We start from the raw sequence: 15,537 nt of genomic DNA, 5'->3' as shown, positions 1-15,537 counted from the left end.
TTTGTCTTTTGAATTTACATTACATTACATTGTGTTAAAATGCAAAATATATTTCCTGCGAGAAACATTCATATATTACAATATGAACGGAAGTTGTAGTAATAAAACTGATATTATATTAAAGCCCGGGCATATTACAACATCCCTGTGCATGAAATTTAATCCTACGGAAAACAAAAGTTTTGAAATGGAACGCGAGCACTGTAATGTAACGATGAATAGAAAGTGATATGAATAGCTGAATAGGCTGAACGCAGATAAGAGTGCAAACTCACTAGCCTCAGAAGTTCAGCGATGTTCTGTGCTTCTGAAAGCAACTAAGGTGGGATGCCCCAGCACAAGTCTTACAACACATCTTGAGGATACTAGGAAGGTATGCTCGTGGGTAGAGTGTCACTGGGACAGTTCAATACAGTTGTGAATCTTTCTGCATAACCTTGTTGTGAAAAGAATTCTTGACAACTGGCGAGGGCTTCTCTGGTATGGAAGACTGGTAAGAGGTGCCCTAGTGCGGAGAAGCGACGAGGTCCCTGTGTTGTAAACTGCCGTGAGGTGCCCTTGTGTGGTGGTCTGCCGTGAGGTGCCCTAGTGTGGTGAACTGACGTGATGTGCCCTTGGTGGTGAACTGACGTGAGGTGCTCTTGTGTGGTGAACTGCCGTGAGGTGCCCTAGTTTGGTGAACTGACGTGAGGTGCCCTTGTGTGGTAAACTGCCGTGATGTGCCCTAGTGCGGTGAACTGACGTAAGGAGTCCTTGTGTGGTGAACTGACGTGAGGTGCCCTTGTGTGGTGAACTGCCGTGAGGTGCCCTTGTGTGGTGAACTGACCTGAGGTGCCCTTGTGTGGTGAACTGACGTGAGGTGCCCTTGTGTGGTGAATTGACCTGAGGTGCCCTTGTGTGGTGAACTGCCGTGAGGTGCCCTAGTGTGGTGAACTGACCTGAGGTGCCCTTGTGTGGTGAACTGCCGTGTGGTGAACTAAGGTACCCTTTTTGTCAGATTTTATCTGGCAAGTAAAGTGGATCAGAGGTACCGTCATATTGAGAGATGTTTTTTGTTTTTTGTTTTTAAAAAGTGAGCTACACGAGTGTTGAGACGACTCCTGGAAAGTAAAGTGAGACACCCAACACCAGATAGCCTGCCGAGCATCTGACAGCAATGCAGATTGAGGAAACCGATGACGAAGTTGAGCAGATTCCAGACAACGGTAATGCCCTGGAAACAACGCTGCGTTATACACTGGCGAAACCTCCTCCACTTTCAATCACGATTACTGCAGCCCTACAGGTAAGTCATATATATTTCCCCGTGACCACGTGACATATACAATATAGCATACATGTTTGTTTGCGTACATGCAGAGGTAACCGACATGTGTGTTGCACTATCCACAGTTGTTTAACTGTGTTACATTAACTTTGTACGTGCACGTTTGTGTGTGGCTGCTTGTTCTAGTCCAGACTGATGCCGATTTATAGTGCTAGCCCACTAATATACCATGTCCCAGTTTAACATGTGTCCCAGTTTAACAGTTTTGTGTGTAAGATATCATATTTTCTTTTTCGATATGCGAACTACGCAGGTGACGTGTGTGGTGCTTTTGTAAAGAATTTGTAAAACAAGAAATCGTAGAATTTCGATCTGATAACGGAATAGCGTTCCACAATCGGATAGACGATCGGTAAAAGGATCCACACGAATGTCTTAGTCTTGTGAGAGGAACACTGATGTTTTCAGAGTTTCTGAAGCTGTCTGAATTTTTAGCAGCAACGGTTTTGGGTAGAATATCTGTCAGAAAGTCAGCATCGATCAGTCCTAATTGATGTGTCATTGTCATAAAGGTTGAACAAAGAACAAGAGGCATTTTGCGTATGACATATTTAATAAGTCTGTAAGCGTACGCCATTACGATCCATTACAAATTAACTGACGCGACAGTAAAGCGTATTATCCTATATGGCTTAGAGAGCGCTTACGGACCGCCTCCGTGGTCTAGTGGTAGAGCGTCCACCCGGAGAGCGGAAGGTCCGGGGTTCGATCCCCGGCCGCGTCATACCAAAAGACGTTTAAAAATGGTACTTGTTGTTACCCTGTCTGGCGCTCGGCATTAAGGGGCTAAAACAAGGACTGGTCGGCTCGGAGTCAGTATATTGTGTCTGAGTGGGGTATTCATGTTAAACTGCGGCATGGTATCTCAGTGAGCTAGCACTATAAATCGGCATCAGTCCGGACTAGTACAAGAAGCCACACACAGACAAGTACATGCCCGTCGCTATATAAGTGCAATAATCTTGGACGCGACGTTAAACCCCATTTCACCTCACCTAGATAGCGCTTACACTTAGGAATTAAAAGAAAATAGTACATGTGAACCAAAGACACACTTGTAACATTCATTCGGTTGAACGAACGACGTTATTACCTCCCAAACAATGGCTTCTTTCATTTTCCGCAGAACACCGTGCAATTTCGCCAGATTGAAGAACTGCAAAGCAATTAAATTATCATTACAAAGGGGATTCTGTAGTTACTCTGAAGCTGTTCTATGGGTGGGAATATGAACATGAAAGCGCCAATCTATATGACCGTAAATGTCGGCGAGATAGCTTATTATTATACAAATAGTTTTTAACTGATTTTTATTTTGTTATTCAGAACGGATTCCTGTGAAATGACTGTAAGGTGAGGTGAGGTGAAATTGCGTTTAACGTCGCGTTCAAGATTATTGCACTGACATAGCGACGTGCATGCACGAGTGTGTGTGTGTGTGTGTGTGGGGGGGGGGGGGATCGGATTCCTATGATAGAAGTTCACAACCATACCTTTTTTATTGTTTTATATTTCGAATGAGGCGATTTAACGTAGTTATTGTGTACACAGAACATTCATTGCACTAACTTGAACATTTAGCGACGGCGAGGAAGCTTTTCTTTCCCCTTTCTAATGATGTTAGCATGTCCTTTGGGCTGGACAAATGCAACATACTTTATATGAACCGTGCAAGGTAGGAGAGAGAGGATCGGTCAGTTTACTTTGGTGACTCGTGGAAGGTACAGCCTTCACATACTTAGGGTTGGTTGGTTGGTTTGTTGTTTAACGCCGCACGCAGCAATATTACAGCTATATGACGGCGGTCTGTAAATAATCGTGTCTGGACAAGACAATCCATTGATTAATATCATGAGCATCGATCCACGCAATTGGATGCAGATTAGAGACAAACTCTAGAATACCCATTTTATGTGGACTTAAGAGTTCAGACCTGAAGGCTCGCAATACGTTTAAAGCCACACATGTTATGCTTATCCGTCCTTTCGCATTCTGTTGGAATTTCAGGGTATTGACAAACTCACACGAAGAATCATGTCAGATAATAGATCCCTCCACCCTGTCTTATATAATGGGAGGGCGTGGTTTGATTAACGCGGAGATTTTTCATTATAAAATTATATTATGCACTTTTGCACACATTTTTTTGTCTGATAATCCTCTTGTGAAGCACGTCAAGACTCTTGATGAAAACAAGTTATTCCGCAGCTTTCGTAAACGAGGCAAGGATGTGGGACATAATCCCAATGTGAATGTTAGCAGTGACACAAGCGTGACAACGGTGCCACATGGACGACACAAGATGAGTGAGGAAGGATTGTGGGACCAGCGTCACTGGTTAGTTTGAACGTTGGCACAAACGATGTTCACTTCATCTCACACACGTTCGATGGGAGACGGATCTGGCGAAACAGCTGGCCAGGGGTCGTTCTGTTGTTGGAAGCCTGTGACAACACGTGCAACACGAGGACGACCATTGTCCTGCCGTAATGTGAAATCATGTCCCTGGGTCTGAAGGAACGGGGGGCACGGGTGGCCCAGTCGTCTGAGGCGCCGAGATTCGCTGTGCAGAGTTGCGTCCCTTGGGCACGCCAGAAACCTATGATTGTGGGTTCGAATCCCGATTCGCCCCGATCATGTTTCTAGGTTTGTCAGCACCATACCCGTGCTCGTGGGTTTCGACGAAGTGATAAACGTCTGAGACCTGCATCACTTCGGGCTTTCTTCCCACATTAAGCTGACACACCGTGATATATCTGGAATACTGTTAAACGCGGCGTTAAACCCAACTCACTCACTCACTTCGGTGAGAGACGGAACGGGCTAAACAGTTGGCCAGGGGACGTTCTTTTTTCCAGGGAAGTCTGGGACAACACGTGCAACGCGAGGACGACCATTGCCCTGCTGTAATGTGAAATCATGTCCCTGGATCTGAAGGAACGGTTCCGTACACGTGTAAATGCGCCATCGATGACCAGCAGAGGGGTCCTGTTGTAGTGAAGCCTCCCACACCATTACGCTCCAACCACCGAGTGTAGAACGTTAACAACACACGACCATCTCTGCTGTGAAGATGAAACCTGGACTCATATGTGAGGATGACAAACCCACTAGTCCTGTAACCTGAATCTTAGATGTTGTCTTGTCCATGCCATGCGTGTAGTTTGATAAAGTGTCAGCAAAAGTGGACTAAAACTGGACGACGTGGTTGGATGCTATGGTCTTATAATCGATTCCTCACAGTCCTTGAACTAATCGGACTTATGCCAGGGATGCTGTGGGTCATTGTTTTTCAGATAGGTTTACGAGGTTTGTCAGTCATCAAAGTTGCTTTTCACAGTTAGAACACTTCAACGATTTACTCTGTGATTTACTGTGAATGTGTAACGAATACGATTACTCATGTCTGAGATGCACGTGCAAGATGTGTACTCACGCCAAAACCTTTGTACACGTGTTTATCATGCACGATTCTGAAAAAAACATGGCAGTTATTTTTCAAATTATGTGATTATTATATGGTGCACATGAACGTTTATTTTCCCACAGTATATTTCATGAAATTCATTTATTCACAGCACATCTTGATGTGTATACCGGCGTCACTGGCAATACCATTCATTGTGGCTGATGGGATCTGCGCCGAGTACGACAGTCCGATAAGAACAACGTTGTTCTCGTCATCACTGTTCATGTGTGGTGTCTGCACAATACTTCAGACCGCATTGGGCGTTCGGTATGGAATTATTTCTGGGGGTGCTCGACTTTAGATGCATCTACACCGTGTATGCATTCTCTCATAGCAGTTGTTTCAATTATGCAGTTGCAGGCTTTGTACCTCATGTATATGCAGAGCAGACTCCAACGGTCTGGTCCTTGTCCAACTTGTAAACTGAATGCATGGTTTACAAGTTTGTAATTCTTAAATGAGCATGTGTTATCACGCCAACAGTAATATGTCAATATCCACAACATGTCCAGTAATGGATTCAGACATTTAATTCCTGATATAACGAAGCCGTATGTTTCAACATCATTTGTAATGATAGATAAGTGAAGGTGTTAAAACAATTATTGTTTGTTGAAATGGAAAGTTAAATTAACGTGCTTTCAACTTCCTAAAGTCAGTAAAATGGTTATGTCATGTATTTTTTATTCAGACTGCCTATTCTACAAGGCCCATCGTCCGTTTTCCTGCCTGTCATACTTGCAGTTCAAAAGAGCGACAGTTGGAAATGTGTGGATAGTGTTCACGGTAGTTTACCTTAAGTTTCTTTTTTTGTCGTCAGAAACAAGAGACTCAAGGTCATACCTAGTGATTGCAAGCTTATGGTGTTAACCGAAGTATTTGTGTATATTCAATGGGATATTCTCAATACCGATATTCACATATGATCGTGTTTCGGGGTAAACGTCAAAGACATGCATCAAAACTCAATGATGATGTTTATCGCTAGCAAAATGAATATTTCTTTAAAAGTGCACTTTGAAATATTTGTCATTAATGTAAGTAATATTCCTTATCGGCGTAATAGCTTGTTTTCGCAGTATAACTATTAGCATACATGCAATTATCTTCGTTAATTAATCATCGCAGTATTTCGTGATTCTATTTCAAGTATCGAAGACTTAAGTTTTGTGTTTCCGCACTGCTTTTTCTTCTTCACCGTTATAGCCAAGTGGTAATAGAGTTACCGTTACTTCCAAATCCATATCAATAGTTCCTTACATGGGTTTTGCTTCAAATCGATCTGTTAACTATAAAATGGCATGATCAATGCCAAAAACACATCACGACAAAAAATATCGATTTGGGTAACGGTAATTCGGTGGCTACGTGTATCAGTTGATGATACAATTCTCCTTAACTATCTGTTTTACTTCCTGTCTTTGCTGTAAATTACAATAACTTCCCATTGGGTTTCATCTGGAACTTTCGATCTTCATATATTTTTCCATTCCATTTATTTACCGAATCTGATAAAACCGTCGGTAATTCGGGTACGTGTCAGAATCGCCCACATTAATCCTCGTGGCAATTCCATACATGCTTCTCCTGTTTCAGTAACCGCACCAATGTATGGAAACAACACTACAACATCACCAAATATGTCATCTGCCACTACCAATCCAATCCTTCTGACCCAGGACGAAAAACTTCAACAGGTGCCGTTAAAAAAAGACTATTGATGTTGATCCTGAAATCCCAACGGCAATTTCTTGTGCGAAAATAGTGACATCGAACTTAACTTTTGTAATGCTATAATTGTGTTTCTTTTAAAACATGTAGGAAACGTGATTACATTTCACTTTTTGGGGAAGGTCAATAGCCTTCCAGTAAAAATGATACCTGAAATTTACCCGAAGCAGATTCGTAATGTAACTTAATGTACTAACCAATATTAATCTTGATGTATTTGTTCGGTATATTTCTGCATATATTGTCAGTTTTTTCTGGGGTTTCTACTTTGTTTTTCTGTTTGTAGCTATCCGGCAGCATCATGGCTGCGTCTCTGGTAGAGATCCTGATTGGTGGAACTGGGTTGGTGGGACGTCTCCTCCGTTTTGTTGGACCAATCACCGTCGCCCCTACCATTGCGCTCATTGGCCTCTCTCTGTATAAAATACCAATCCGATATTCAAAATCCTCGTGGGAGCTATCTCTGACGTAAGGAATGTCCGAAAGGACATTGTACACTGTATCTGGAGAAACTATCTTCGTAATTATTGCTAATGACTTACATTTATTGACACAGTTCGTCTGAACCATTGTTATCCTGGGAGTACAATAAATGATTCTATTTATCCTAGGAATAATCGTGTAATTCTGTTCAATTTGAAATATTAACCATAGTTATTGATACCTTTGTCATGTACTTGTACATGTAGTTTAAGTATAATTTATATATATATTTTAATGTCACAAACACTAAAACACAAATCAGTCCGTAGGTTGAATCACCTCTATTCCAAAAACGATAACTATATACCTATTTTATTTGTGTTGTTATAAAATTTAGAATTAGATAAGTGAGAAATTAGCCATAATCACAATATTTATTTAAGCAGTGTCCTTTGTATATAATAAGCATGAATACATCTTACATAACGCATAAACCACAATGGCCATGTGTTGGATATATCGAGACACGAGGTTAGAAATAGCACAACACCTTTACTTTCCATTCATAACAACAAACACATACGTTGAAGCCAATTTAATTAACGTTATGAATAACATATCGAGTTATCAGTAGTTCCGTACAAACGGTAGGTCGATATTCTTCCATATTGCTAATGATGATACAAGGCAACGATAGCGTTTAAGATAACAGTTGATGTTACGTCAGCAATAGATCTCAGCAATAGAGCCAGGATCATGGTTTTAGGAATCGCAATAAATATTACGTCATATATACTACTCAAAAGAAGTTAAGGATCGCCCAATTCTTCATATTACTGATATGGACATATTATCTTCCTTTAAGTACTGTATGTATAGTATATAGTAACATTACATTATGTACAGTACATTACAAGTGTGACACATATTGACGGAACATTGTGTTATATCATTAACAGAACTTTAAACTGTCGATTATTGTGCTTTTCAGCGGATCGGTATTGGTTGTAGTGTTCGCCTTGTATCTCGGCCATGTGAAGATACCGGTACCAACTCGGGCAAACTGTAAGAACAGAGGCAAAAGCAACGGGAAGTTACGAGGAGTGCGTCTGTTTCAGCTGTTACCGGTGTGTTTCATGTTTTCCTCTACTGGGGGCACGGTTGGCCCAGTCGTCTAAGGCGCCGCGATTCGCTGTGCAGAGTTGCGTCTCTTGGGCACGCCAGAAACCTATGATTGTGGGTTCGAATTCCAGTTCGCCCCGATTATGTTTCTAGGTTTGTCAGTACCATACCCGTGCTCGTGGGTTTCACCAACGTGGTAAACGTCTGAGACCTGCATCACTTCGGGCTTTCCTCCCACATTAAGCTGACACGCCGTGATATAACTTGAATATTGTTAAAAGCGGCGTTAAACCCAACTCAATCACTGTTTTCCTCTTCTACAATGCGCTTCCGTCACGCCTCATACTACAGCGACCAATTACGGCAAGCGGTCCTTATTATTTGTGTTGGTGTCGGACTGCCCTGGTTTCTGTTACATGGAGAAAAACGAGTAGCCCACTGTTTCAGGCATCTTTCTACCATTTGGTTTTCCTTCAATGTGGTTTCGTTCAAATATAAATTAGACTGAAAGTTTTACTGAATGCAATTCTTAAACAGTATTGTCGACAAAATGAGATACATTGTTGTGTCAATTGAAGGTATCTCACAAATGGGGCGAGACCGTGACTTGTGGTGACACTTTTGACTGTGGAATGAAAGGGCGGATCCAACATTTTAAAAGGGAGAGCTCCAATAACAAAATCCTGTTTCAAAAGGGAGGTCTGGACTATGTAATCCGCATATGCAGTGAATATGAGAAATAGCCCAGTACACAACCATTCTCTTATGTTGCATGCGACAATACCCAGTCACAAGGCCCCCTTTTCCGTTCTACAGAAATGAGCAATAACGCGTAGACCACGACTACAGATAGCTGTTAAAAATTTGACTAGCCCTAGGTGCGGTACTAAACACTATTCCCCCGAAGCATACGGCCAGTACGCTGCAAAACTACTTGAGGTTCTCTTATGAGCAAGATAAAACCTTACACTGAATACTTTGAATTTAGACCCGAAAATATCCGGGAAGAGTATAGGTCTTCAGCAACCCCATGCTTGCCGTAACGGGCAGAGTCCTTCGCTTGTATGAAGTCGCCTAGCCTGAAAGGTGAAACAGGGCGAAAGCGCATTATCAGTTGCTCATATTGGGAAAGGGAGGTCACTCTAATTTCAAACGGGAGCTATATCTGTTGTTCTTCCGTCATAGTGATTGCACCAGGAGGGACCACATTTAAAAATCGCTAAGCTTCATTAGCTTGGCTTACTTATAACCAGTTTATAAAATGTTGGCCCACATTGTTCTCGTCTTATAGTGATCGAAACAGGTGGGCTTCATTGGGTTGACTAAGTCATTTAGGCTAGTGGGCTCACATTTGTCATTACTTTGCATGGGTATGTGACATTATATATTATTCTCATTTTGTAATATTGATGGGAAATATCTTTAAAAAAAATTTTGTGTGACGTTAATTCCACGAAAGGCACACAAAGTCTTTGAAGTTTGAATAACGCCATCATAGCTGACCACACTAGTTTTGCAAAAATAGTTACAAAGCAAGAAACTTAGATCTACTTCAAATTAAATTTACAGAGGCATTACCACTCATTCTACTTTTTCCGGTATAACACATCAATCTAATCATTAGTTTTAGTGGCGATATAAGCCTGAAAATATGTCTACACTTGAATTGATCTCGGACATGATACAAGCCTCAAACTTTTCCGAGAACTTGTTCGAACCTAGTTTGGCGATGTTCGTAGAAGTGTGTTCTGCTGTATTGTCATCGCATTTGTACATTCTAATCCAATTATAAGTCATAATACTTATTTTAAATAGACAAAATAGCAGTTCGTAATGCGGGTTTGTTAACGTAGTACACATTCTAAACAACAAGTGCGTTTAGTTTCGAATGTGGGCCCACCTCGAACTTTCGATTAGGTAAACGGTGTTAGCTCCCTTCTCGAACCACCGATAATGCGGTTTCTGTTTTTTGATTGTCACTTCCCACTCGAAACCGTCAATGTGTGATTTTGCATCAAAATGTAAATATGAAATGTAGACTATGTAATGAATTTAATTAGACTGCCCAACGCATTGTCAGTGGATGCCCCGAGTTAGTACAAACACAGTATCTTAAGCGACATGATGGTGTGGCTCGATCATTTTATTACTGATCATCTTATTACCATCCTCGCAATGCTCGTCCATCCATGATACGACCCAGAATATGTAGAGGGTGTCATGGAAAATGATGAATACAAAATTCTTTGGAATAGGCCCGTTTACAGCCTCAGACCTATCCAGGCCAATGAACTTGATCTTGTCCTTTTTTGTCAAATCCAATGAAATCATTTATATCATTGAATAATTATTCTCTGTCCCTTTTGACACTAATGTGATTGACAAGATTGAGGAAAAACATGGCAAGTATGCGGACCTCGCTTTCGAAATGTCACACTTGCATCCCAAGTACCAAGTTGTCCGACTCCCCATTGTTCTCGGTGCCTAAGGTTTGGTATCTCCAAATCTGTTGACTGACATTGGGAGAGTACCCGGGTTTGCTACCAGGAATACAGCCCTTCTGCCAATCTTGGTAATGCAGAAGGCTGCAGTGTTTGGGAGTCTTCACATTCTCCGAAAAGTTCTGGGTGGGTTTGACTAGGCAGCGCTTCCTGGGAGAAGTCCCATTCGCTGTCTGGGCTGCGTGTAGACGGGGCAAGGGCTCTGAGCTGATGATGAGCCTTTCCAGCCTGACCGCCCAAACCAGTATCACCCAAACCCTCTTTGCCTCATTTTTCATTTTAATCTGTAAATAATAATAAATAAACAACTTTGAATGTACAACTATCTTGCTATTGCCCTTATTGTGTTGGCATTAAATTGAAATGTTCACATATCAACCTCAGGCAAATTGAAAAGAATACTCGCAACCAAAGCTTGATATTAAATGAAAGCGTGTGTGATATCCTGTAAGTTTGTTATGTCAATGTTACAGGTTCTGATGAGTATCCTGGCAGTGTGGGCGATATCGGGGATTCTAACATACACTAACGTATTCCCTTCGGATCCAGATCATCCCCGCTTTCGAGCACGGGCAGATGCTAAATCAAAACTGATACATATGTCACCCTGGTTCTATCTTCCGTATCCAGGTAATAACATAAAATCAACAATGCAATATCGGATGTTGGAACAGTAGAATGTTTACAGAACAGAAGTGTGCAGCAAAAAGCGACAATATAAATGTATAACCTTAGTGGATAGAAGATATCACGACCATTTTAAATTTTTTAAACTTACATAGGTCCAATATGGTATTTTATGCCTCAAAGTGAGATTGGCCAATCAGAGAGCAGAACTACTAACCTCATTTTAGCTCGTATACCGTCAGTAAAATTCCAAGGTAGTTCTTACTGGCCTTATATAAGACCGTATACGGTCAGTTATAGCCATTTTGGATTTTCCAACACCCACCTCACATATTTCACATGACAATTCTGATACAGATATTAGTTATTCGACACTGTTTTGTGTTTTAATATCATTATTTGTGAGCTGCAAAGACATTGATGTTTAAAGAAACCACGTATGTGACTTTATTAATAAATATTACAGAGAACAATGGATTTACAAATAGCAACGTCATAGAACGTAATATAGGATATAGGATGACGCCACAAAAAAATAAGCATGACGCCAATGACGCCTGAATAGATAGCAGCCCGTCGTTAGGGAAAATCGCACTGGTATCAGTGGTCCGCAGATTTCTGATAACATTGGGCATTTTTATAATAATTCTATCCATTTTAGCTATAATACTTGTTTAAACGTTAACATTTAATGCATTATATATAACTCATTGTTAACGTTTGTGTTTTTAAGCGTTGTATCTGAAATATATATATGTACTGTTCCTGTCATTTATACCGGTTGTAAGTGTCAAGTTTTCTTTTGGACATGACGTGCGATAAAAAAAAACCCATTTCGGCATTCTGAATTCGTTATGGTGTCTTCCGTTGCCTTTGCGGTGTTATAGTAGAATAGCAGAATAATTTGAAGCCTTATACGGCAACTAAAGACACCATAACTAATATTATTACCCTTGGGTCATATCACGTCACGAGACAACAGTGTATTGTTTCTGTCATCCGGACGGCATTGTTGACGTCATTCGAATCTTATTGTGACGTGAGGTCTGAATGACGTCACGTTAGAGTCAACGTTAGAAAATTGTTGACACCATTCGATAAATCTTCGGTAATAAATAGAACATTATATTCGTGTTCAGTTCATTCTATGTTTACGACACCCGCTCTCACTCGGGAAATACCGGAATTTAGACACTCGTGTCGTAAACATACTTAGTAAGACATGAACACAAATATAATATCCTCTATATATGATAAAACTATTACTTATAGGTACATTTTTCGGTTTTGCATTTCGCAGTACTGGATTTGACAAACGTATGGTCATCGCTTGCCTTCTATGAAATGAGTTGCTGATGATGAACAGGACGAATGCCTCGTAGCACATACGGAGTTTTGTGACAAATAGAAACAATTCTTGATCATCCAAATTATTGTTTTCAGGTCAATTTGGACTGCCCTCCTTCAATTTAGCTCTTTGCATTGGATTCATGGCAACATTTTTCGCATCACTGATTGAATCGGTTGGTGATTACTATGCTGCTGCCAAGGCATGCTCCTTACAACGCGGTTAACAGGGGCATTCTATTGGAAGGGATTGGAGGTCTTATATCTGGTGCTGTGGGTGTCGGTAGTGCCACAACTTCGTACAGTGTAAACATTGCCGCAATGACACTTACCAAGGTGAGTAAATTTACAGAAGGGTTAATATCTCGATGTGCTCATGTCGCTATTATACCAACCGCATTTGAAATATGGAATATGTGAGTGAGGGGTTTAACGCCGCTTTGAACAGTATTCAAGTTACACCACGGCGTGTCAGCTTAATGTGGGACCGAAAAGATAGAGCTCTCTGACCGAGGTGTTACAGCTCTCTGACCGAAGTGTAACAGCTCACTGACGTTTACCACTTTAATGAAAGCCACGAGCAGGGGTATTATGATAACAAACCTCGAACCATAATCGGGGTGAACCGGGATTCGAATCAATGATCATACGTTTCTGGTGTTTCCAAGGGACGTAACTCTGCACAGCGTATCGCGGTGCCTCAGACGACTAGGCCCCTCGTGCCCCCTTGAAATACAGAGGGTAGGTGGGATGTTACTGAGGGATTTGGTTAAAAGCAAGGAATAATAAGAGCGCTTTGTGTGCCACAGGATCTACATAATTTAGGAAATGGGAAAAAGTTATATAGTTTATGTGTGGAAGTTATCAGATACACTGATATTCATTATAACCTCTGCCAAAAGCAGAGTCGATTGTACAATGCCAGTTATATTCCTCTTGTTACCTGAATAAATTCACAGAGATCCAATACAGAGAAATAGTGTTTGCAGGTCAAGCTGATGTGCTTACACTGATGTACGCTGATGTCAACATCATACCAAACGCACGGATGTTATCAGGATATAAATATCTTACATCTCGTGAGCATGTCGTTTTCTCTCTGTATACACGTGTACCTGTATGCTCCGTATTCTGCAAAACCTTTCTGTCCCTCAAAGACTGCCAACAGGTACATCCTGCTCTGTGCTGGAGTCATCATGGTCCTGTTCTCAGTCGTGGGGAAGTTCGGTGCAGTCCTGGCAACCATCCCCGATCCGGCACTAGGAGGCGCCCTGGCAGTTATCTACGGGATGTTGGTGTCGTTAGGTCTGTCCACTCTGCAATATGTCAATCTCAACTCGCCAAGGAACCTTCTCATCCTCGGACTGGCGTTCTTTGTAGGCATCCTTGTCCCGGAATGGATCGACAGGTACCCGGATGTAATCAACACAGGTACAGACATGATGTTTAACCTGGTCGACCCGATTGGCTACAATTGCCAATTGAGAGATACTGGGTCGATCTTCAAATCAGCTATTTCAATTAAAGTTGGTTACTGTAATTTGAAACCTCGCAGAATGTAGTGTTGTAGCCAGAGAAACGTCGTGGTACAATAACAACTTAACAGTCTGCATACACTTTAGTATACTTGCATGTACGTGTATTTGATATATCAATTCTTGGCAAACGTTAGTAATTGAGCAATAATTCATTGATAAAGTAGTGGTGTTCGGCTATATCATTCATCAATGAACATCCTAATTGTAATTGTAAGAAATGTGCATGTCTTCGTTTCCACTTCAAGGAAGCAAAGAAGCAGATAGCGTCCTGAAAGTAGCTCTTGGAACTCCTATGTTTCTTGGAGGTGTAATTGCAATAATACTGGACAATACCACAAGAGGTACGTATACATTGTACATCAAGATCAGTACTAACTCATATCATCCCAGATGACAATTTTGAAACATGGATCAACAGATGTGAGGTGCAAGGAAGTCTCACCTTTGCCTAATTACACATCATTACACATGTGTTCGGTTTTAATAAATATATGCCACAAAAAAGCATTTGCATAATCAGAAGAAATCTCTAATCTCTACCATAATCTACTTTCAAATATGTCATTTCATATGCAGGCAAATGTATCATCCACCAATATTGTGAATGATAAGAAAACTAGTATCTTCCCCAGGGTCCAGGAAAGACAGAGGAATAGATGCGTGGCAGGTACGTGCATGTCAGAACGAAGTTACAAGCGGCATGGATGACAACTCTAACTCTACAACCTATGACTGGAGCTGGACAACTGCCCTCTATCAGTATCTGCCGTGTTGCTCACAACTGCCGTTCATGCCGGCGTATGATAAGCATATTGGTGGCACCGTCGAAAACGCCAACATTCCGATGATCATCTTCAGTCACAGTGATTAGCTATTTTTTTAAATTGGAAAGCTTTCATGTTCATGTTTGTGTTTTGATTTTTGTAAGATGAATTTCAAATTCGGGTTTATGGTGGTTGGGGTTGGCTTTGAGAGAGCACTTCTCTACATAAGATTGTTTTGTCCCTGAATGAAGGAGTCAATTTAAAATCTTCTCTTGTTTCATTAATATACGAATATTGGAGTAAATTGAAGTATTTTGTATTTAGTTAATCTAGTAAATAAACATAGCCACATGCAGTTGTGAAACTATGCATACTGTCATGTGTTGATTCCCAAGTTGTTCCCAGAATCTGTACGTAAACTTCGTGTGAAATCAACAAACAACCAAAACATAGTATGCGATTAACAATTGTATTACCAAATTAACTAGGTTTACAAATCAACGCAAATTACTGCACAGCAATTACAGTGGCAGTACACAATCGAGTGGTTGTACAATAGTCAATGACAGTATATAATTATAATAAGATTGCAGTGGTCAGTGACAAATACAAAAATACAGTGGTAATAGCAAAAGTCAGTGATAATAGCATATTCACCCAGCGGCAACAGTGATCAAGCTTCCGAGAT

The 15,537-nt window shown here is 41.0% G+C and overlaps 2 protein-coding genes across 3 annotated transcripts; both read left to right on the top strand.

Annotated features, from left to right (window-relative positions):
- The first annotated feature begins 276 nt into the window (after nucleotides 1-276).
- On the top strand, nucleotides 277-12,774 carry LOC124150570 (solute carrier family 23 member 2-like). The gene is made up of 8 exons (XM_048388633.1): nucleotides 277-1,285; nucleotides 4,906-5,063; nucleotides 5,488-5,582; nucleotides 6,393-6,493; nucleotides 6,814-6,995; nucleotides 7,942-8,077; nucleotides 11,047-11,203; nucleotides 12,644-12,774. Exons 1-8 carry the CDS (start codon nucleotides 1,157-1,159, stop codon nucleotides 12,772-12,774), a joined length of 1,089 nt encoding a protein of 362 aa, XP_048244590.1. The 5' UTR covers nucleotides 277-1,156.
- On the top strand, nucleotides 12,762-15,143 carry LOC124150587 (solute carrier family 23 member 1-like). Of its 2 annotated transcripts, XM_046522524.2 has the most exons (4): nucleotides 12,762-12,883; nucleotides 13,705-13,978; nucleotides 14,331-14,426; nucleotides 14,718-15,143. In XM_046522524.2, exons 1-4 carry the CDS (start codon nucleotides 12,869-12,871, stop codon nucleotides 14,954-14,956), a joined length of 624 nt encoding a protein of 207 aa, XP_046378480.2. In that variant the 5' UTR covers nucleotides 12,762-12,868; the 3' UTR covers nucleotides 14,957-15,143. The 2 variants fall into 2 exon arrangements, with proteins under 2 accessions (XP_046378480.2, XP_048244620.1); XM_048388663.1 differs by having other exon boundaries at nucleotides 12,762-13,978.
- Nucleotides 15,144-15,537: the final 394 nt, after the last annotated feature.

This window comes from Haliotis rufescens, unplaced genomic scaffold (assembly GCF_023055435.1).
Source record: "Haliotis rufescens isolate VD_foot unplaced genomic scaffold, xgHalRufe1.0.p SCAF_75, whole genome shotgun sequence".
Lineage (NCBI taxonomy): Eukaryota > Metazoa > Mollusca > Gastropoda > Lepetellida > Haliotidae > Haliotis > Haliotis rufescens.
This window is presented reverse-complemented; position numbering and strand designations above follow the sequence as displayed.

Bases quoted from the DNA above. Each gene is read 5' to 3' on its own strand.
- LOC124150587 (XM_048388663.1), top strand. From the start codon at position 13,570: ATGTCAACATCATACCAAACGCACGGATGTTATCAGGATATAAATATC. The intron at 13,979-14,330 runs GTACAGACATGA...TTCCACTTCAAG, and splicing joins CCCGGATGTAATCAACACAG to GAAGCAAAGAAGCAGATAGC. The intron at 14,427-14,717 runs GTACGTATACAT...TATCTTCCCCAG, and splicing joins ACTGGACAATACCACAAGAG to GGTCCAGGAAAGACAGAGGA.
- LOC124150570 (XM_048388633.1), top strand. From the start codon at position 1,157: ATGCAGATTGAGGAAACCGATGACGAAGTTGAGCAGATTCCAGACAAC. The intron at 1,286-4,905 runs GTAAGTCATATA...ATTTATTCACAG, and splicing joins CGATTACTGCAGCCCTACAG to CACATCTTGATGTGTATACC. The intron at 6,996-7,941 runs GTAAGGAATGTC...TGTGCTTTTCAG, and splicing joins TCGTGGGAGCTATCTCTGAC to CGGATCGGTATTGGTTGTAG.